At 36.5% G+C, this 24,372-nt stretch overlaps 1 protein-coding gene across 1 annotated transcript in view; it reads right to left on the bottom strand.

The window, feature by feature from the left end:
• Positions 1-24,372, bottom strand: part of PPIP5K2 (diphosphoinositol pentakisphosphate kinase 2) — a 59,869-nt gene that overhangs the window by 4,526 nt on the left and 30,971 nt on the right. The window contains exons 17-30 of the mRNA XM_071802110.1: positions 20,863-21,045; positions 18,731-18,872; positions 17,408-17,631; positions 15,780-15,907; positions 15,488-15,602; positions 12,294-12,401; positions 12,091-12,207; positions 11,258-11,431; positions 8,671-8,844; positions 7,388-7,457; positions 5,175-5,294; positions 4,230-4,292; positions 2,473-2,619; positions 286-417 (exon numbers count right to left, since the gene is read on the bottom strand). Coding sequence (XP_071658211.1) covers positions 286-417; positions 2,473-2,619; positions 4,230-4,292; positions 5,175-5,294; positions 7,388-7,457; positions 8,671-8,844; positions 11,258-11,431; positions 12,091-12,207; positions 12,294-12,401; positions 15,488-15,602; positions 15,780-15,907; positions 17,408-17,631; positions 18,731-18,872; positions 20,863-21,045 — 1,897 coding nt within the window. The remainder of the gene's footprint in view (positions 1-285; positions 418-2,472; positions 2,620-4,229; positions 4,293-5,174; positions 5,295-7,387; positions 7,458-8,670; positions 8,845-11,257; positions 11,432-12,090; positions 12,208-12,293; positions 12,402-15,487; positions 15,603-15,779; positions 15,908-17,407; positions 17,632-18,730; positions 18,873-20,862; positions 21,046-24,372) is intronic.

Raw genomic sequence — 24,372 nt, 5'->3', positions numbered from 1 at the left:
AGCTGGAAATACTGCATGCTCAATAAAAAGCATACCTTGTGATTCAGCTAAGAGTGTGGACAGTAGAGAGAGGTAATGTGAGGAAATAAGCAAATTACGATTTCATTAAATCCTTAATTTACAATCCCAGTCAGAGACATTACTTCAGTGAATTATGACAGTGTCCATACTGCAAAAACTAAAATTACGGTTTATGTACATATTTCATTTTTAGAGCAGTATTCTTAGTTTACTTATTTAATTTAACAATTAAAGATGAGCATAATTACAAACTAAAATCAGTACATGTTTCCTGTAGACTTTCCCTTGATGGAGCAGCAACAGAGGCAAGGAATTCATCCACCTGCTTCAGAGACAATGAGTTGTGCAGAGTTTCCAAAGGGCAAATAGAAGGCACCATGGAATATAGTTCAAAACCTGTAAGAAAAATAATAAAAAAGAAGAGAGATTTCCAAACATAAGCCAAGTTTTGAGCTATTGTATGGGCAAATATTAATGCACAATAATAAGTACTTATTTTAAACCAGCACATGCAGACGTAGTACTCTTGAAGTCATGAACATTAAATACTATACGACTTCAAACAAGATATGCTGATTTCCAGGGTGTACTAAAGGTACCATGTCACATACCACGGGATACAAATCCTGTGTACACATAAAGTGGTCTTCAAATATTACAGGTGTGCTCTACTCCCAGAGCAGTTCACGGAAGATAACTTTCCTCTAAGACAAACTTAGTACATTACGAAAAAAAAAATAGTCAGGAAATGGTAGAATTTCTCTACCCATTCTCATACCTGGCACAACACTAACCAGGTAACGCACTCATACAAGTAATACAGGATAGCTATGTTGTGAACTGCTAGCAGATGAGATAAAATGCTAAAATTTGCAGAATTCACATTCTATCATCTTCAGTATTGTGTGAAAAAAACCGTTCCCTTCAACATAAAAGGAAAATCACTGTTAGCACTTTCGTACCTTGAGGTTACATGTTTTAACTTTGTAACACAGATTTACACCTACCTTTATGCATTTAAAAAGAGTGCTCAAAAGACTAGAATTTTCATATATTAGAGCAGGTATTATAGCAACCCAAAATCTAAAAATTTATTGAACTTTGCTTTTCTACATTAGTATTGATGATATACCAACCATGCATATCCATATTACTAACATACTAAAAAGCATTTAAAAATCTTGGAAAAAAAATCCAGTTGTCTAAAGTGATGCAAGTTTGATAATTCAATTCACAGCTCTCCATCCAATTGCATTTCAGAAGAGGAAAATATGTCCATTAGTGTTTTCAACATACAGCTGTAACATTACAACTTTGCAATTCAATATTGTAAATTTACAGTTGGTACATCTCTTTGAAGTTATTTAAATGAAGAAACAATAGTGAATGAAATAATGTTTAGAATTTCAGTTCAAGGTACATATATTAGAGACAGCATTATGACTGTGAATGTTCCATCCCCTAAAATGGTAAGTATCAATATTTCTATGATATCCAGTGTTCCCCATTCACTCCCCATTTAGTGCTTTGCATAGAGAAGTAACTCAACAAAATTTCATTCCCAATGGCCACCTTGTCCACCTTGGCCCCCAATTTGAGGGACAGTCACTTCAAATATACAATCAACTGAAGTGTACTTATGTCAGCTTCACTTATATTACAAATAAAATGTTGCAATTCATAGAAATTTGTTTTAATGTACAAAAGAAACACCACCACATATTTAATTTCTGTTTTCCTATAGCAGCAGTATCTAAGCTTCAGTGTAAGCACTAGGATGTTTGGCAAACACTTTAATATCCTAAATAACTATGCGTGCATGCAAAGCGCAAACCCTTTCTTTGCATTACAGTAAAATACAAGAATTTTCTTTTTACCCTGACAGAAAAGTCACTATCATTTGGATGAGATTTTTTTTTATTATTTTGCAAAGAACATAGTGGGACAATGTCAGGTTAACTTTTTAGTAACTATTACTGTTAGAGTGCAGTGTTACAGAAAACCAGAAAGGAACTTAAAAATACACCCATGCCCTTTTAAAAAAGAAAACAAAAAAGTTTTATTCTTTCAGGAATTTCCCCTCTATAGGTTTTTGTTCAGTTTTGGCAATTCTGCTACCAGATAGCCATATCCCAGCATGTTGTTGTAGTATCTTTGCATCTAAGGGATATGACTTAAAAGATACCTGGAAATTTATCTACAGTGTTTTATTTGAATATTTTATAATAAATATTTTATGATGTTCTGAGAAATAAATGTGAATTTTAATGATGAAAAGCCTGACAGTATCCCTTTTAAAAAGCACTTTCCAGTAAACTAGCAGCCTTTGAGCTTTGGCTACGTTTATTCTTAAAGCACTGTCCCCATTAAAAGGCAAGACAATGAAAGGGTTAACGCAGAATCTCAAAAAGCCACCCTGCTGTCTTACATTTAAAAGCTATAGAGACATACCACTGGAGCCTAGAAATTCCACAGAGGAAATGGACCAGCACCTAAAGAGGTGTGGGTGTTCTGCACAGAGGCCCAGAAAATAAGGTAAAGCACTGTCAGAAGATAGTTGTTTCACCATGTTCCTTGAACTAAAGATGGGGGGGTAGTCTGAAATGAGTTAAGAGGGTGTGATAATAACATAAAAATAAGAAAAAACAGAGTGAAAGGGAAAAGGAGAATCACAATGATAGTCCAGAGGACAGACAAAACAACATCAATATGTTCTTATGTTAGTAGAGAACCCTTGGAAACCTGCAATATACTTAGGTTTCATAGAAGCTCATACAGCATGCATAACCTTGTTAAAGACATGTTGTAAAACTGCTCTATTAAATTAATCAGAACAATCAATGCATTCATTAAAAACAATTTAGATCCCTTTTTAAAGAATGAAGTCACAAAAAGATAGTGCTAAAGGGAACAGAAAATAATAGTATTATTAGACACTGAGACTCAAATGCAGTTCTGATTTTCTGACCTTATACGTTTTGGAAATATTGAGTCTAAAGACAGAAAATTGGACTCTTAACTTCCCTATTTGAAATACGACACTTGAGTTGGCCTTTTAGATCAAACATTGTCTTAATGGTATTAATTCAGCCTCCCTTCAGTTTCCCTTCAGAAATAACTGCAGTGCAAAAAGTCACTATTGATCCCAAATAAATATAATAAAGGACTACTTTGCTTCTCACCAAAGCCAAACAAAATCTCAGTCTTTTTTTAAATTCTTGTTTCTAAGCAAATACATTTTGAATCTAACACGAAAATGCTGATGATTTCCACTGCAGTTTCAATAATATCACTATCAGCCAACACTCATGCACAGTTTAAAACTGCAACTAAGAAATCCAGAAAAGCTACATTAAGATCCAGTGGATGCTGAAGACTGAGTCTGGTTTTCATGGACAGGATATATTTTGGGCTTATTTAGTCACATTAGATGGGTAGGCATGAAAAATTTTGCTGAGGAAGAGAAAGACATACCTCTGTCCTGTGTGTTAAACCAGACTTTTTTTGTAACTATGGTAGACTGAAGACAAGTTAACTCTCACTTTTGAAGGTCAAGAGGTCAATGTAAGCAACAGGCAGCTCTCTTGCTGTGTTTTTAGTGCAATATTTAAGTAATTTGCACATCTGATGAACAGAGAAGTATGATAAGGTAAAATAAATTTTTGTCCGATGACAAATATAGCAATTTCGCAGGAATGGAACCAAAGCTTCTGCTTTAGTTTTTTAATTTAGCATCACTTCAAGAAGATAGTAATAAATTCCAGTTGTCAATTCAGTGATTTATTTTAGCATCAGGAGGCTCATGGAAACAGCTCAGCAGAAGAAAGACAAAGAAGAAGCAGCAGCTATTAAGAAGTGCATGCCCAATAAAGATCAGATTTAATTCTGTTTTTATCTTGTACCGTACAGTCTGATCACACAAGAAATTGGGGAGAATAATTTATTACAGAGATCATGATTAACAGTAGCACTTCAATTTTTTCAAGGATTTTTCTAAGGAATGAATTTTGATGTTGTATTTATACTAATGAATGGTACAGAAGGGATTTAGGATATCTAATGATTACAAATATATTTGGAGTTGTGCTTGAAGTTAGGAACGACAGACGGCTGGATGATACTGTACACTCCATATTTGAAATAAAAATAAAAGGGATGAAGCAAGGAACCTTTTGTTTTTTTGTTTTTAAAATAAAAGCAAAACGTACCATTGGTTGGGTGTCGAGCAAATGAGATAGAAAACCTTTTAACAGCAGAACCACGTGTGGTGTCTGAGAAAGAGAAAAACAGGTACCTGAAATTTGTAACAGCTACCAAAAGAGGGACATTTTTAAAAAGGAAAGAAGAAAAAAAGAAAAGATGAGAAAGTATTAGAACTGAGTGGCATGCAGAAGGGACCAAGGAAAACGGCTAAAATCCAAATAGAGGTTAAAAAGAAGAAAATTTGGATTGTTGGTAACTACAAGATGTGTGATGAAGTATATGAAAACAAGCAGAATAAGCTGGTGATTCTGGCATACAAAGTTATATCAGGTTAGAGTTGAACACTGAGTAATGAATTGAGAGGAAAACAGCATGAATACTGTTTCACAACAGAGTTATAAAGGTGTGCTTTGGCATCTTTACGTTCTGAAATCTAGTGAGAAAGTTTCTTCTCTACCCCAGATTATCCAAAACTGAAATCTCCTGTTCCTTTGTAATCCAAACCCCACCAAAAAAAAGGTCAGGAATCCTAAAATTTTCACCATCAGTATTTAAGTTATTAGTTTATAATTTCTTTCATTCCTTGTATATGCTCCAAGTTATTTATTTAATCTCAAGACTGATAAGTAATGATAAAACCTGAAGTTTAAAATGAGAATTTAAAACCCAAAATTTTAGTTTACTTAAAAGATGCACTTACTGAAATCCCCTGGCAAGTATTACAAGTCTGTGAGCTAGTGTTCAATTCAAAATAGAAACAAGAATTAACTAGGCTATTCAGTTAAACATAAGCAAACTATGGGCAATAAAGAAGTTAACAGAAACTCATAGTATTAATACTAAGGCAAAGGATTCTAGGATTCCACTAAAATCAGTAACCTAGAATTTATCTTTAGAAGTTTAATGTGGCACATGGGTTTGTGCGTGCATGTGCGAGAGTGTGCACATACCATCTATGAAGCCAGAAGAAGTCAGCTTTTTACGATGAGTACGAGCATAGTCCTGTAGGTTAGGTGCACTTGAAGAACCCCCGAGCACTGAGGTGCTAAACAGGCCCGCACAGTGAGACCCTGATGGGAGTTAGAGAAAATACATACAACAACCAGGTGTTCGTCCATTCACATTAGGGATGCATGCAGCATGCAAGCACATGGCTCTTACCACACAAAAGGCAGCTTTTGGCAGTGCCTTGGACAGGTTCACAATATGCTTGTAATGTCAGAGTAGTACTTGTAGGCTGAAACTATCATAATTTATTGTGCTTCTACTCATGACACAGCACCCTCTGCTATATGTGCAAAGAGAGGACTGGCTTTAACAAAGTGAGTTCTTGTCCTGTTTTCACTTTTGGTAAAGAAAAGTTACCAGTTAGCATCAATGTAAACATAACCAACACAACAAAACAAAACCAAGATGATGATGATGATGGTGATGATGATGATGATGATGGTGATGATGATGATGATGATGATGTGAAAGTTGTGTGTTTTAAAACCTGCAGTTCTGCAATGAATACAAACTGGAAGAATACTGCTCATTGCTTTCATCCAAATCAACCTTTGAGATGACAAGCTGCAATGAAGTATCCATGCATTTCCACAGTCTTAATCTGGAAATACTTCCCTTTTAAGACCAAAAGAAGTTAACCAAATTAGAAATACTGTATGCATATTTCAGCTACCATCATTGACAATGTTACAAACTGAAAATACGTAAAAGTCCATCAAGTTTAGCTTGAATCCCGTTCCTGAGACGACTTCTCTATCTCTCTGTGCAAGGAAGAGTACTTTTGTTACAACTCATACAATTCCTGCTACTAGGATGGGAGTTTTAACAAATCACTGAAAGCCACAGACAGAGATATGAAAATAATTTTCAAAAGCATCAACCACAAATGAAATTTACATATAACAATAAACAAAATGGAAAAAAAAGCTGCATTTTTTTTCCTTTAGTTTTTACTCCCAGTTGAAAGGAGAAGTGGTTTTTCACTCAGAACTTATCTTTTACATTTTAGATAAGTAGTAGCAGATTTTTTTTGAAAACCAGCTATCTATCCAGTGATACTTCCTTTCATTACTTTCAATGACCCACTGAGGGGAAACATTACTTGCACATGTGACCAATCACAGCCAAAATAAACAGGTGCCTGGTCTGTGGCAAAAGCCTTTCGTAACAAATGTAATATCTTAATCTACACATGGAAATACATCAAGTTCCACAAGCCATATTGTGTGGCACATTGGCAAAAGAAAAGTTGTTTAACTTTAGCAAGCACACAATAAAAACCATGACTTTGATAAACAAGAGCACCTGATGTATGCATTTTACTAAGGCAAAAAATAATACGGAGAAAAGTATCACAAAAAGATTATAGCCTAAAACAAATACAGATTTTACAAAGAAAGGAAAAGCTACTTCTGAGTTTATGCATATAGCTTATGCATTTTCCTCATTTTTCTCACGGAAAGACACACAGAATAAAATGCAATATTGATTTACAGTAGTGAAAGATTTCATATGTTTGCATATCAGTCATATGGATGCCTGTTTCAAAGAAACAACAGAGAAGGCCCACTTATATTAAAATAATTTGAAACAACTCATTGAATTATAGTATGACTCATTCTAATGCTGAAAGGAAGAAACTGATTTTAGGAGAGGGAATGTGTGCAAAACCCCTGATATTATCAAGAAACTCGAGGTTCATTACCCATCCACCTCCTTGCAGTAAAACACCTTCAATTCCATCAATAGCCAACAGTAGGAAATGCTAATTTTCAAGAAAAGTGTTTTAACGGTTTCCAGTGCAGGCCATTTCAATTCAAAATTTTGCAAAACCCAAAAACACGGTCATGAGCTACATTATCTTAAAAATCTACTTTATGTTAAAAATAATCCTGTGTACCTGTTGTGAGCAGTATAGAGTTAATAGTGTGAACAGTCTCAAACAATTTGCTCTTTTCAGTTATAATTTATTTAAAAACTTTTGCTGCAGAAAAATTGTCCAGTTCATAGGCAGACACTCAGCATATATTATTGAGAAAAAGTACTATTGGGTCCTGTAAAAAAAAAAGCTATTCAAAGAATGTACAACTGTACAGAACAACAGGCAGGTGAAAAGCTGCTAACATCAAGCAAAATTTCAATTGTAGGCACATACCTAGACCACTCTGCTTTTGTTCCAGAATAGTTCTCGGTGTTCGTAAGTTACTATTGCTTTCTGATAGGACCTGGATATAAAGAACAGAAAAATAAGGGCAAGTAGAACAGCAGCATGAAACGTCCATTTAACTTGATACAGCAGCCTGTTTCAGACAGACAAGTGTTAATAAGCTGTATGATAAGTGTTAGTAAAAATAGGTAAAGAAACATGAAAGATCATGCAATATTCCCCTTCTGAAGGGAGTCCATTTCACATATGAGTTCCTTGCAATGAAGTGGTGCAAAGCAAGCATTCAGAATGAGAAAGGACACATAACAAGACAGATATGAGAACAGACATTTGAGACATTTTATTTCATTTTACCAAATGCACTCTCCTAAACTGCGCCTGTATTGAAAAAAGGAGGGGAGGGAAGGAAAGACAGACAAGCTATTGAGGACACCATACAATCACTGATCCATGCACGGGCTCAATCAGAATAATCTTCAGATGCTCACAGCCTTTACTGATATAAACTTTTCCTATGTAAATAAATTTAGAATTTTCCACAATAAAAAGAAAATATGAAAATTTTCAAAGAAATTATTAACAGAACACCATCCATTGTCATACATGTAAACAATATCTCAACATAAAAAACAATCTTCACTGGTATTTAAAAAAAATTTACCACTTCTTTTTTCCTGCCTTTCCCCTACCAACATTTAGAAGGCTTCAAAATGTCACACAAGTCAATGGATGATGTACTGTGTTGCGAGTTTCAGATACCTCCAGATACAGAAGGCAAGAATTATTAGTGCTAGAGTTTGTTCCCTGCAATAGTTAATACCAGGCCACTGAAAATATGATATATGCAAAACAAGTTTTGAATAGCAATATGAACTATCAAGTAAATTATTTTAAATGGTATTGGTTGCAATTATTAAAAAAAATGTTTTTCAATTTACCTACCACCAATTTAAGCAATGCTGGTTTTAAAGTCTTAAAGGACAACTAAACCAAAGCAGTAATCTGTTTCATCAGGCAGCAAACTAAGTCTTTTTTACTTTGGTAACATTTGCAATTCCTATAAAGAAACCAAATTCTTAGTAAAATGTGTAACACATTCAATGGAAAAGCATGCAGTTGCTCTTTTTCCCCCAAACATTCTCGGGAAGTCATTTTAAGAGTGGAAGAATTTGCTTCAAACATAATCCATAACAAGGGATTAGATGTCCTTAAAGACAGTTGGTTGTTGCTTGGAATGCATAATAACGTTTAATGAAGTAAAGTTTAAAAACCTGTTGCCATGAGCCAAAAATACTGGATGTGAAAGCCAATGATTTAGGGGAGACAGGGGAAGAAGTGATTTGTTCCCCTGATCTGCGTCTTCGACGCCCAGTACCCACACCACTGGTGTAATGCAGCCAGGTACCAATACACTCTGGGCTAGACACACTCAGGGGGCTCTCTTCCTGGAAGTGAGAAAGGGGGCAAAAAACAGCAAAGCATGCAAAGTTAGATTCAACAGAGCCAAATTAACAGAAAAGAAAAAGAAAAAAACAAACAAACAAACAAACAAAAAAAAAAAAAAAAAAACAAAAAACCACAAACAAACAAAACCCACACACACACAAAAAACCAAAAAACCCCCCAAAAAACCCACAATCTCCTTGCACCCTTTTATATACTGCTTTTAAAACTATTAAACAGTGAATAGGGAAAAGTGATATTACAATATTAGGAAGTTATGAGTTCTACTTACATCTTTTCATCCAATTATCTCTTTCAACACAACACTTTAATAAAATTTCTGCTAGACTAATTATTAGATATGAGAGAAGAGTAATTGTTATCAATAGTTGATTCATAATTTTAAGAATTTTCCACATGCTGGAAACAGAACATCTGTTATCCTTGACATACATCCTCTCTAAGAACATTAAACTTTCCTATTTATTATGTAGGAGTTTTCATTTCTAGTCTATAACCTTTTCTAAAAGATTCTCGTTTTTAGAATTGCCTTTGAGACTTTACAGCTGATCACTGGCAGTGGCACCAACCCAACAGGTAGTAGTTTTCCAAACTTAAAAAAGCACTAAAAATTATCTGATGCTGCATACCTATTAAGACAGCAAGGGAGGAGGACAGTGTCAGGGTAAGAGTACTCCACGTCCTACATCATTACGTATCATTAGCAATCAACATGTTTAGAATACAGAAATTTATTTCCAATGCCAACTTGTTTTACTGTTAGAACAATATTTTTTTAATTTTCATGACTCAATCACAGTTGCAACCCTTCTGTAAATATTGGTGACTATACCCCAGATCAAAACTTCCATATAATCTCACACCTGACAGTGTCCTTTCAAATTAATGGACGTAAGTGAAGAGAGAATTGCCTTATAGGGGAAAAAATAATGTTAAAGGCAGTTGCAGTTTACGTTGCAATTACTTTTTCAAACATTTCAAAACATCATTTGGTTTAAATATTCCAAATACTGGCTTTGCAGATTTCAGTAGGCCAGATGAAACTTCCAATTTTACTTAAAAAAAAAAAAAAAGCATAGTGAATCTTTTCTTTAAATCTGCTGTTTTCTTCCAGCAAATAAACAAGCACTGAATGCTGAAAACACATTCCATCTGAATATATATCGTCTGCACAGCCAAAATTTAGCAATTTATGTTAGTGATACCATTTGAAAGTAACTTTTACATCATTTATGAAAATGAAAATGTTTAAAAGTTTGAAGTCATAGGCTATTAAGTTGTGTGTATGTGAACTCATAACTAGGAGGGGAGTTTGCATGATCGTAGTGAAAACAGCTTTTAAAAATCCAAACTATTATTGTTGTGAGCATTTGTTTATGAGAAAACTTGGAAATAGAAAATGTAAGATATTCACATTTATTATGTCTGTTAATTTATGGAAGCCATGTGAAGTTATACAGATATCCTTACAGAAGGGAACCATGCATCTTTTTCTCTCCACACTACCAATAATCAAGTTACTTGCAAATCTGTATACTTTCTTTACATACAAACAGACCATTCCAAACACAAACATAAAAGGAAAAGCTTTTGGTGTGAATCTTCATTTCTGATGGTTTTAAGCAACTGAAAATGAGGGATTAAGAAGCTGTTAGTTTGCTTCTGGCATTAATATCACAGAAGTGCCACTATGCCTCATCTGAAGTTTTGCCAGATAACCACACAAATGGTATCAACGATACTACTGTGCATCCGCACACCTCTGTGACATTAAAACCGTATCTATGAAGCATATCTAGATGTCTTGGCCTTCAAGACAGGAGACTAGACTGTTCAAGATGTTATCTAAAGAATTAATGAATCATAAACCCCACCCACTGAAAAAAAGCTTCCAGCTTATTCTCTTACCTTCAAATGCTTGATAAGTAGAGTCACTTTTACCCCACGTGAAAGCAAATACAGCAGAAGACATCTCTCACCTCCTGCACCTCCCCTACTTCCCCCAATCCCTCCATTCCCTCTCTGCATGGTCACCTTGAAGGTTTGCTTATTTCCCAATAGCAGCTCTCTTGTAAGGATGAATATGAAAGCAATGTATGTTAGTTTGAAGATGTAGGTTTAGACTGAAAAAGTCTTCATTTTCAAATATCAGCTTTTCTAAAATGGCTTAGAAAGAAAAAAAGAAATAAGTCTTATTGCAAAATAATAATTAATGAAAAAAAAATCCTTCAGACAAATCACTGCCATGGAATATTTCCCATAGAATAAGAACTATCCTTTGTGAGATATAACATCATACTGGTTCTGTGTAATCAAAAGCAGAATTATTATTTTTTTTTAAGTAAACAAAAATTAATTCATGTGAAAGACATTATCTGGAACATAAACACTTACTTCAACAGAACCAATCTTCCTGGATCTTGGAAGGGGTGACTTTCTGTGTATATGAATTGGGTCTGACACCATTGGCTTGAACATCACTACTGACCGATCCGTTTCATCTCTTTTAGGAGCATGTGTCTCCTCATCACTATCATTTCTATGAGATGTTTTCTTTGAGCCTTCATTCTACAAACAATACATAATTCATTTTCAACAGCTTCATACCTTACAACATTTAGACAGAGGCGGCTGCTCAATAACTCTTCTGCGCAAACATAAAGCAAGCCAATTTTAAAAATACAAGATGTAAATCACATCTTGTTGAACAAATTGCTTTAATTTAATAATGTCTGTGTATTTGCTTCTAACCAGCCACTGCATGTTAGTGTAACCCTAACTAACCATATTGTTCAGCCAACGTATCTTCTCCAATTTTCTGTTGACATAGTAATAAAATCCTGGCCCCACAAGTCAATAAATTCCCGCCAAGCTTTGCTTTCATTTATTTCTCAAAAAGCAGATGGTAACTCCACAGACCTGCCCATACATAAGCGTGCCAAACTACCTTACTTTCTTAAATAATTATTTCAGTTGCCAGAATATCACTGATGTGACACTGATGTTGATATAACTTTTCTTACAATCAGTATTTCATATTTCTAGCAAAAATTCTGGCAAAGCCATAGAAGTCCAAATTATCTGTGTCCATTAAGTTAGTGTCCATTAAAAATGGAATAACACATTGGGACTGCCTATATTTTACCAGATATTTTTCTACCAAAATAAAAATATTTGTACTTTTTGCCTAACAATTTCCCAGTGGAAAGGAAAGGTGTAACCCTTACCTCTCTGGAGGCAGGTCTGTATCCATATCCAGCTGGTAAATTTTTATCTTCCTCACAGCCTTTGGCTCCTGGACTGAAGTGCAGCTCTACGTGAAAACGTTCTTCCGAAGAAAGTTCCTGAAGGAAAGTGATTGAATAGGTTTATGCATTAATACATAGCTTAGTATTAGTTGTTTCTGAAGATATTTATCCATTTTAAATACCTTGTTTGGATCCTCATAAAGCATGATAACAATCTGCGTCATGTAATTGAGTTCATTTACAACATTTAAATAATCCATAGCTCGTTTCCATTGTTCATCTTTTGATTCCTTATGAAGGGAAAAAAAAATCAACAAATAAAACCCAGCTATTTTCTTTAAAAAAGACTAGTTATTTCTTTTTTTGCCTCATTTACATGGATTTTACATTCACAGCAGAAGTACGAAGCTTTTCACAGATAAGGAAAAAAAAAACAAAGAGACACAATCAGAAAAAAACCTCACTTAAAATTACTCATCAAATGAAAGAAAAGTGGAGATCAGAAGGTTTTGTATTTTATTTCATTTTATCTTTTGTGTTCTTTTGCCAATTATGATACATGTCTTGTAGACAGAGGTGCTGCTTTAAACTCTCCTGATGGGAATTGATAATTTTGCAATAAACTCATTTCAACTAGTATATTATGGAAAATGTTTTTAGACCTCACTCTACAAGTCAAACAGACACTCGAGGCTTCTAGTACATAGAGGATAATCAACCACCACATTCCAAGCTACTTAAAAATGAATATTCACCTTTTTTAACCCTCTGGAAAAAAATACATTTAGTAATCCACCAAGGAATCCAATCCACCAAGGAAACGTAAAAGTTTTTCAACCTAGAACTAGGTGTATCTGCTGTTGCACACGTGTCAGAGCTCTAGGATTAAAAATGCCTTTGCCATCAGTGAGTTTAGTCATCCAGTACCAGAAGCAAGTTATGTCAATACAACCATTCCAAGAGTTAGTATATTAATCAAGGTCTATCTTACAAGCAGCCATGTAGGCTTTGTGGTGCGGCATTTATGCTCTCCAAGACTTCAATTAAGTAATTTCTGAATACAGAGACCTTGTCTCTTTTTGTCTTTGGTTTCAAAGCCAATCAGATGGAGAATAATGGATCACCTTCAAGGTATTCTACAACAGTATAGGAAAGTAAGACCATGCACCGAATAGGAGAAAGTTTGCACTATGTGAGGATTCCTTAAGTCAGGTAGGGAGATCTTGGCAATATGCTAATGGTGAAAAATAATAATCCAGTCCAAAAAGGAATTCAAGAGAACCCTGAATAGTAACTTAAACAAAAAGACTTGGAAGAATTACAGGTAATAACGTAAGACAAAAAAATGGATTATCTGCCCATTTCAAAACACTTTGAGACCATAAAATACACAGCTGAACATATAGAAACATTTTGGTTGAAAGAGACCCTCAAGATCATCAAGTCTACCATAACCTAACTCTGGCACTAAACCGTGTCCCTAAGAAGCTCATCTACACGTCTTCTAAACACCTCCAGGGATGGTGACTCCACGACTTCCCTGGGCAGCCTGTTCCAGTGACTGACAACACTTTCCACAAAGAAATTTTTTCCTAATATCCAATCTAAACCTTCCCTGACACAACTTGAGGCCATTTCCTCTTGTCCTATTGCTTCCTACTTGGGAAAAGAGACCAACACCCTCCATGCTACAATCTCTTTTCAGGTAGTTGTAGACAGCAATAAGGTCTCCCCTCAGCCTCTTTTCTCCAGGCTAAACAGCCCCAGTTCCCTCAGCTGCTCCTCATAAGACTTGTGCTCCAGACCCTTCACCAGCTTTGTTGCCCTTCTCTGAACTCTCTCCAGTATCTCAATGTCTTTCTTGCAGAGAGGCACCCAAAACTGAGCAGGGTATTCACGGTGGGGTCTTGAAAGCACTCAGTACAGGGTGACAGTCACTTGCCTAGTCTTGGTGGTCACACTATTCCTATAGAAGTCAGAATGCTGTTGGCCTTCTTGGGCACCTCAGCACACTGCTGGCTCATGTGCAGCCTGCTGTCCACCAATACCCCCCAAGTCCTTTTCTGCCAGGCAGCTTTCCAGCCAGTCTTTGCCAAGACTGTAGCACTGCCTAGGGTTGTTGTGACCCAAGTATAGGACCCAACAATCGGCCTTGTTGAACCTCATAAAACTGGTCTCAAGTCTAATGATCCAGGCAGGCCAGATTCCTCTGTATGGCCTTCCTACTCTCCAGCAGATCAACACTCTCATCCAGCTTGGTGTCAACTGCAAACTTACTGAGGCTGTGCTCAGTCCCCTCATCCAGATTAAAGAGATTGTACAGAACTGGCCCCAATACTGAGCTTTGGAGAACACCACTTGTGACTGGCTGCAAACTCAATTTGAATCCATTCACCACAACTATTTGGACCCAGCCATCCAGACAGTTCTTTAGTTAGCAAAGAGTATGCCAGGTTCTGCAGGAGAATGCTGTGGGATATGGTTCCAAAGGCTTTGCTAAAGTATAAGTACACAACATCCACAGCCTTTCCCTCATCCGCTAAGCAGTTCACCTTGTCAAAGAGATGAGGCTGGTCAAGCAGAACATGCCTTTCATAAACCCATGCAGACTGGGTCTGATTGCTTCGTTGTCTTGTATATGCCACGTGATGGCACTCAGGATCATCTGTTCCACGACCTTTCTCAGTACTGAGTTCAGACTGACAGGCCTGGAATCAGGGCATCACATTTGCCAGCTTCCAGTCAACTGAGACCTCCCTGGTCAGCCAATACTGCTGATAAATAATTGAAAGTGGCTTGGTGAGCACCTCCGCCAGCTCCCTCAAGTACCCTTGGATGGATCCCAACTGGCCCCATAGACCCATGGGTGTCCAAGTGGTGTAGCAGGTCACTAACCATTTCCCCTGGGATTACTGGGGCTTCTTTCTGCTCTCTGATCCTGTCTTCTGGCTCACAGGACTGTGTACCTGAAGCAAACCTGGTCTTACTGTTAAAGACTGAGGCAAAGAAGGCAGTTAGCACCTCAGCCTAACAATCATCCTCTATCACTACCTTTACCACAACATCCATCAGAGAATAGGGATTATGCTTAGCCTTCCTTTTGTTGCGGATGTATTTACAGAAACATTTTTTGTTCTCTTTCACATGGAACTCAGCATTACTTCAAAGGGCATGCTGATTTCCACCAGTGTGCACAACAGCAATTTTAAATATGTCTTTGCATATATAATAGGAAATCTAATGTTTGAAAAGGTGCAATACATTTCAAAGCCACTTAAGAAAGTTAAGCTTTCAATTGTTACAATTTTAGTAAGAAAGAAGCCTTTTGGTTCCTCTCAAAATATCAGAACTTCAATAGAAAAAGTGTTCAACTTACATCACATAAGGCACCATAACGAAGTGTGGATAACAGGGAGTGGACATGACTCTCGCTGGTGAAATACAGTCGTGTACGAACATGGCGTTCAGGGGACATAACACCCCTGGAGTAACTTGAAATAGAAGAATCTTATTAGATCATAATGAGTTGTGTCCCTATTTTAGAAACAGCAGTCAACAAATAAACAAATCATACTTTTTAAAGTACTACGAGTTAGTAAGGTATCTTCAATGTGAAAGCTATGGAATATCTCCATTAAGAAAGTAATGTAACAATGTAAAAAACTTACAGAGGGTGAAGCTTATTTACAGTATCATCATCTTGAGTTCTCTGAAGGTCAGAACGGATTTTTCTAACTAAAGGAGTGCAGTAACCTTTGGCAATCTCTAGTTTCTCAGCCTTAGAAATACCATATTCCTGTGTAAGAAGAAAATGACTTTTAAAATTCAGTTAAAGATTAAAAGGTCTTCTAATTGAAAGCTTGTCTACTAAAACCAATTAGTAATCTATTAGTTTACTCTGGCTGCAAACTGTTTTGTGTAACATTTTTATTACGTTTGATTACTGGTGTCCCTTCAAGTAACAAGGGTATGCCTTTTTGCTGTTAAATTTGACAGAGTTTTTAATTCACTAGTTAAACCACAAAAGTGGATTCACCCTCAGGTATGATGCTCTTTTTCTTAAGCAAAATATCTGGGGAATCCCTGCCCCGGATTTAGACATTTATGATGCATTTCATGTCAACTGATTTCAAGTAACTTTAAAAAACAAAACAAAACAAAACACAAAAACCCCAAAACCAGTCAATAAAGAGACATAGGCACATTATGTATTTAATAAGTCTCTCTTAGGTTGGGGTAAACAGAAGATATCCTATTCACCTCAAAGAATATTGAAATGGTAGTTAAATACAACTGGAAAGTACTATATCTGCTACAGCATTTACAATATTTAAAAATCTGCTCTTCCAAAAGCTTCATACTCTGTACTGCACAATATGAAAGTGCTCACATCATTATGACGCGTCTTCTAGTCACACCAGAAAGGAACATAAGCACTTTTCCTTTGCAGTATGTAGGCTTATCACATTTTTAAAAATTTTTCTTCCTCCTCCATGTGTCCTAATTTTTACCTACTCTTATCTAACACTATTAAAAATTTAAGCTTAAGAGGCCCACATAACACAACACATACTTAGTATTACTGCTCTTTTTGTACAAGGGAGTTAGAGAGATGGGGAGAGGAAGAAGTTTCTCACTGCATATGATACAGATAATATACCTCTTACAACAATGCTCTGTAACTGCAGGGACACTTGGAGAAAGGTTCAGTCTGTTATCACAAAGCAATTTAATGTTCTGCAGCCTACAACATTTTAAAGCTAACAGGAGTTTAACAGCCTCTTGTACGGAAGTTTAACTTGTCTGCTGGCCTGAAATTCTATGAAACTTGGCAGAAAGGTCTTTTGAAATTTCAATTGCTTAAAACAACTGAAATTAGATAAATTAGGATTAAAAGCATCATTTTCAAAGAGTCTGAAAATCAAATTTCTAAAAGCAGGCAGAATGAAATTAAACGCAATTTCAGAATACACAGTTGTTCACAGAGGCTCCACTTAAATCTATGACAAATGACTGAGATGAACCATTTTAATACACTGCAGTAAGGGAAGCAGATATGTTCACAGCTTAAATTGCTAGAGAAATTAACTTTGAACACAGTTTAATGAATTATGAAACAAGTTTTTCTTATAAAAAATAATTGGCTCGTAACCAAAACACAGAAGGTAACATTAAAGACTTCTATTACTGCAAAATACAGGAACCCTCAATAGAAAAGACAGGAGTAGACATTTTCACAAAATATGAAAAGAATTTCTTCTACAATCTATCCTATTTAATAACCGAAAATGCTTACCTGAGGGATCACAATGTCAGCTAAAGCCTTTGAAAGCCTGTATAATTCCATTGTGTTTTCTAATTTTAAGGAGCCATTGTGCTGCACATCATATTTTATACAGTCGTAAATATCAGGAATTTTGCTAATATCATATCTTCCATTTTTTGTTTTAAAGTCCTTTTCCAGTTTGGCCCACCTGCGCAGCATCAGTTCTAATGTTTCACTGTGGTACAGCTGAATATCTGGATGGACACATATATCATATAAGTAATCAAGATCTTACAAGGAACAAAAGGGCAATTTTAATGACATAGTAGTAACAGTTGAATACAGAGGAATAAAATGAATCAAATAAGTAAACTGCATTACTTTGACGAGGGAACAGACATGCCTATGGCTAATTTTACTGCTGAAAGCATCACAATTACATAATTACATCAAGATAGTAGAAAGCTTTGCTGCAGAAATGCACGGCTGGCCCTTTAAGCAAAACAACGGCACCAAGAATAAAGTATCCTACATCAAAGTTCATATATTTAAAAAAAAAAAAAAGCAACCAAAAAAAGCTGTAAGAAAATTCTAGGAGGGAGGAAGAGAAGTAGGTCAACATGTATGTTTTAAAACAGACCACATATCCCATTTGTCTCTCTCTCTTGTATGTGTTAACAGCAAGAGGCAAGAGATCAGCAGAAAGGATGGATTATCCCCATTGCATGACAGGAGATTAGAGCAAATAGACAAAAAACCCTGATACTATATGCAGGTGACAATTGCACTGCTCAACCTCAGAACAGAAGCTGTTTGTATACTATACACAGCAGAGAACACTGACAGCAATTATTCCAGTATTCAGCTAGTACCAAAAATGTCCTGTGGTCATTTCCAGATCTAGTTTTCCTGGGTCATTGGTTCACCAGCATTAATATTGAGCAGCATTCTATGCAGTACTAATACACATCATACAGCAAGCAACAGATCTTCAACAAAGACACATAAGTAATAAAAATGTACCTATGTAACTTAGCCTTAGTACCACCCGCTTTTCCTGTTACTTTTGTAGACTGTTGAGTTTGAAATAATTAAGACAAGAATTTCTGCAAACATTCGAGGACTAGCCTGAACTTCTGAACACCACAAAAAGCCCTTAGCTGAAATATGGCCATGTGTTCCTCCCGCTTTTTACTCTAAAATTATGCATATGGAATCAGTCTGTGAAAACCCCTAAATGATTGTTGATTCAAGTTCTGCTAAATACAAGTTTAATGAAGAAAAGTTATGTTACGATTCTCTCTCAGAGGTAATCAAGAGAAAGCAAATATAACTACAAAAATGGTTAAGTACCTGCAGACTTCGGATCTTCCATTCTTTGCCTGATCTGAGAAGTCAAACTCTGGATTAAGGAATAGACCTTGTCACAAGTCTTCACAGGATTTTTAATAACCTGCATTGATTTTATCAGTGAGATGCTTCCAGATGGAGTAAGCTGCCATTTAAGATAAACACAGAATTATCTAAACAAACTGACTTAATTTGAAAAAAACAGGAAGATGGAACATATGAAAGATGCCAAGTATTGGAGAAAAAGCATTCTAGCAGGTTGCTATTAATTCTTGAAATAATTTCGCAATTGTCTACTCCCTTTGAGGCATTAAGAAAATAAAATACACTAAAAGGCAGTAAGATTTACTAGAGAAAGTAATAGGCCAAGTCAAGAAAGTAATAGGCCAACTAATTCTATACAGTAAACGTATGCAATTTTAGGAGTTCCTGAAACTTTTGTTCCAAGACAGGAAAATAGGAAAGATGTTTAAGACTTTGTATGTATGTAGCAAAAATTTGTATGTATGTAGCAACTTTCCAAAACTTCGTTCAATAACCATTGTATTCAAAAGTTTACAAAAAATTCTGTAAGAAATGTTATCATTAGGCTACATGCCTCACAAAATACTTTTTCTTCTAGAAAGTACCCTCCTTGGAAGGGTAACTGGAAGGAAGAACCAGATTTGCAATAGTAACTGATACATGAAAAAAAGTTTGTCTCTTCCTGGTTTAGGTTTTGTTTCTACAGGACTGCAGTGCACAAAGAAACCATTTACATGCACAAATATCAAGAATGTACAAGATGTCCTTGAGGGTTGACTTAATTACAGAAATTGTAGAAGCTACAAATTATCACCCAGTTGAGTGTCACTAAAGCAATTCAGCCAATATCCATGTAAGTTAGGCTTAGCCTAATTTTTTCAGAAAATTCTGCATACAAAAGTAAGCAATGAATGATATTAAGTAATAATTTATGTACACAAGACACATACATATTTGCACTTTTCCTAGCTTCTTCAAATGCATAGGATAATTTGGATATGGAAAACTCCTGCCCTCTACCTAATAGTAAGCAGTTCCTACCTCCCTATTAAGACCAAGTAAATCAATAGGAAAGGTTCTCTGTCACACACACAAAAACTCTTATATTGTTTTCCCAAATCACAAGTTAAAAAGAAAAAAACAAACCAAAACAACAAAGTTATTATCACTTTATAATCCCAAAGGTTAGTCACTTGCAGTGACTGTCTTAGAACAGTGTGCTCTATATAGTTCCAGCCACCTTCCAAATCCCATTATATAAATATAGCAAAAAGAAAGGGAAAAAAAATACTTGTACCCTTTCACTTTTTCCAAGTACTGCTGAATCCACTGCTGTCAGTGGTTTGGATGATACTTTTGATCTATGTGTTTACACAAATCCACATAGAGTATACATGTAGGGTAGTAAAATTATTTTGCAATAATTTGCTCCTAAAAATTTTTAGAAAACAGCAGTTTAAGCTTAAATCTCACTTGAGGACTTATATTTAGTTGTTACAACAGGCATAGTAAGGGTAACTGGAAGAGCAAGAAGCTTCTTAACAATAACAAACATTGCTTACATTTAAAACCAGGAGCAATCATGTCTGTTCTGTACTAAGTCAGCATAAACTATATAAACATGCACTAAATTAATGTGTTAATGAGACACTTCACTGATTGGAAAGTATTCTACTGGGTTTCAGCATCTTAGTATTTTTAGAGTTTAAAAATGGCCTTGTAGCAGATTAAATATTGAAACAACTGCATCAGGCAGGAAATACATTTTCTAATACCACAGACTGTCAAAGTAAAGATTACGTAAAGTTTAAGCAATATAGTTTCATTTCTTGAATAATTAAAATATTTTTAACGCAACAGTGAAAAATATTTACAAATTAGGTCCCTATCTACTCCTGTTTTAAAGTATGTAGCTATTCTGACTACTCAAATTGCATGACAGCTCAAAATACCTAATATTGCAATTGGTACACCTTAATTTGCAGTTCAAACTCCTTGAAAGCACACAGCAAATTTTCAAAATAGACAGATAAAATCACTGCTCACTACTTTCACTGAAGAATTCACATGGGTATTTATTTCATTTCACAGGAAACAAATTGTATGCTAACCTTATCGTAATCATCAGCAGTAAATTCTCTGTCTCTCTGGAGAATTTCATGAAGTCTTGCTTTAACACGATGCTGACAGCTGCTTAAAGAATCACTGTCACTGTCCAAGAGACCATTCATATTAGCGCTTTTTACCATCTGGACAAGAATAGGAGTCAGCTCTCCCTCTAAGGCCAGTAGTCCCTGAAGCAAATAATACAATTATTCAGGCAAACAGATGAACATGAGAATATAAGAGTAACTTAAAAACCAAACAAACAAACCAACCCACAAAAAACACCCCACACAGTAATTTAAATTCAAGATTTGGAGACAATGCACATGTTTGCATAGCAGTGGCCTCCAAAATACCTTATTGGTGTGCAGGATTGCTAGAGTTGGTGGAACACTGACGGTGACATGTTATAGAGTACACTCCCCAGCACAAGCTGAAGTGACCCTAGCATCTCAGTGGTGCCATCAATGCTCCTGGGAGGCCACAGCTGTTCAGGTCTTGAGTTGCAGGGAGTGTATGGTGCCTTCTCCCTAAGCCTGGGAATAATAGCAGCCTGGCTTGCAGGGGCTCTGCTCAAGGCATTTAGTCAGCAGATAGTAGCTATGGGAGAAGTCTGCAAACTGAGTAGCATTTGGGAGGACAAATGGGAGAGAGCATTTTTGCAGAGACTCTATAGAGGCAAAAGCCCAAACCCTGTGTGGCACAGACGGACAATCAAAGTCTGCAGTTGAACAACAGGCAAATTGAAACTTCTAAAACGGAGAACAGTGGAAACTTTTGTGACTTTTCTGGCAACAGAAGGGCTCTGGGATAAGAAATAAATTGGGTGGTATCTCCTCAAGCCTACTGTCCAAGGAGAAAGCAGGACAGATGGCTGAAAAACTTCTACACCAACACATGCAGCATGGAAACAAACTGGAGAAATAAGAAGTTTGGACACCTCCAGACCTTTATACATTTATTGAGATTACAAAGAAGTGGTAAAATAGTTCACACAAATGGAGTTTTGTTATAGCTAGATACAAGGACTTTTGGAAGCCAGAAATACAAGGAGGCAGAGTTGGGCTCTATAAAAAGGAGTAGCTTGAACATAAGGACCTTTGCTTTCAAACCAGTGACAAGCAAGTTGAGATCGTATTTGTAAGGATCAGAGGACAAGGACAGGGCAACACCATAGTGGACCTCTGCTACAGACCACCCGATTTAAAAGGAGAAATATATGAAGCCTTCTTAACACAACTGGAGAAAGCCTCCTGATTGCAGACCCTGTTTTCCATAGGCGCCCGTAGCCCTGGGTACCTCATGCATGGGCAATATTGCAGGGGACAAGCAATCCAGATTCCTGAAAAACACCCAGGACAATTCTTTGATACAGGTTACTGATGAGCTATCAAGCAGGAGCATTCCCCTGGACCTGCTACTCAGAAGTGTCAGGAATGTAGAGGTTATTGGCAGTCTTGGTAGTTGAAACCTGATATTATGACAAAATCTCGGAGAAGTGAACAAGACAAATAATTGCATTATATCCCCGAGCAGACTTTAGCTTGTTCAAGAAATCCTACGGAGGAATGTCCTGAAGGACAAAGGTGCCTCAGACAGTTGGATTATCTCCAAAGACAACTTCCTCAAAGCACAAGAGCGGTCCACTCTGACACATGCAAAGTCATGCAGAAGGTCAGCATGAACAAAAAAGGAACATATAAAAGGTGGAAGCAGGGCTGGGCTACGTGGGAAGAACAGAGACATGACCTGAAGATGATGGGTAGAATTAAAAACCTGGACAGGCTGTGGAGTCTCCATTGCTAGAGATACTCAGAACGTGATCAGATAATGATTCTGAGCAACCTCATCCAAACTGGCTCTGTATTCTGTGGAGCTGGAGCAGATGACCTATGGAGGCTCCTTGAAAGCTAAACCTCTCTATCACTCTGTATTATTACTGAGACTCATTCACCTAAGAAGTATCTATGTAACATTTGCACTGTCTGTGTCCTCTTACACAATTAAAAGATCTGTATCACTGCAATGAGGAAATAAGTGAATATATTATTAACAAGTGGAAGATTGATGCATGCAAAGGGTTGTTTGGGAGCAGGAGCTTAAGCAGAATTTGTCTAGGATGAAGAGGGGTAAAAGAATACTTTGGCAAGCATTATAGATGCAGGAAGATCCAAATTCTGTGTTTTACATTAATGGATCCTATAAATTCCTGTTTGTACTGAAAAAAAAAAGAAAGTTCATGCTTTTTAAACATCACCACAAAAATTTTATACTTTCACATCAAAGATACATGTAAAAAGGTATTTCTATGAAGTGCCAAGATGCAGTACAGCTACTACATCTTACTTACTAGGTATCTATTTTGATGGACCCAAAGTAAAAAGTCTCCTGTAATAATTTTAAGAAACTACTTCTACTGCTTCAGAAAAAAGCACGAATGTACAGTTTGTGCAACTTCCCATTAAAATATATGCTAAGTAATTTAAGTCCACACTTGTAATAGCTTCAAACTCCCTAATTTCCTCTATATAATTACAAATCAATGAAATATATTTCCAGTGAAAAGTGTTGCCTTTCGAACTCCAGATTTTCTAGTCCAAATCACTGAGGTGACTGAAAATTGCAATTTTTGCTCATGTAAAATGAATACATTATCTCAAATCAGTTCTAATGTCTGTGCTTCAGCCAACACACGCTCTGTCTGTCACAGAAATCTGATAAAATTTGAGGAAAGTAAGCCCCAAACAAAAAAGCAATGTGCAAATTGAAAATGTTGCCAATCACATCCTGATCTACATCAAAAGAAGTGTGACCAGAAGGTCAAGGGAGGTGATTCTTCTCCTTATCTCACACCCATGAGGCCTGGAGGCATCCAGCTCTGAAGTCCCCAGCATAAGAAAAACATCGACCTGCTTGAGCAGGCCCAGAGGAGGGCCACAACAATGACCAACAGGCTGAGCACCTCTCCTATGAGGAAAGGCTCAGCCTGGAGGAAGTTCCAGGGAGACCTTATAGCAGCCTTACAGTACTTAAAAGGGACTTATAACAAAGATGGAGACAAACTTTTTAGCAGTGCCTCTTGTGATGTGACAAGGGGTAACATTTTTAAACTAAAAGAAGGTATTTTCAGATTAGATATTCTTTACTGTGAGGGTGGTGAGACACTGGAACAGGCTGCCCAAAGAAGTGGTGGATGTTCCCTCCCCGGAAGTGTTCAAGGCCAGGCTGGAAGAAGCTTGAGCAATCTGATCTAGTGGAAGATGCCCCTGCCTACGGCAGAACTGGAACTAGATCATCTTTAGGGTCTGTTCAAACCCAGACCATTCTATGATTTTGGTGGTTATCACTGGAATGGACCAAGGTATATTGCGAGGGCTGTATAACTGAAATCTGTCTGCATCTGCTCAAAGAATTCCAAACGGTTGGCACATTGGATGCTTTTTCACATTGAACTAAATGCTTTTTGAAAATACGCTTATTTTAAAACACAGCTGCATTATACACTGTGGGCTCCA

This window comes from Patagioenas fasciata, chromosome Z (genome assembly GCF_037038585.1).
Source record: "Patagioenas fasciata isolate bPatFas1 chromosome Z, bPatFas1.hap1, whole genome shotgun sequence".
Classification (NCBI taxonomy): Eukaryota; Metazoa; Chordata; class Aves; order Columbiformes; family Columbidae; genus Patagioenas; species Patagioenas fasciata.
Note: the sequence above shows the minus strand (reverse complement) of the source record. Positions and strands in the feature narration are given on the sequence as shown.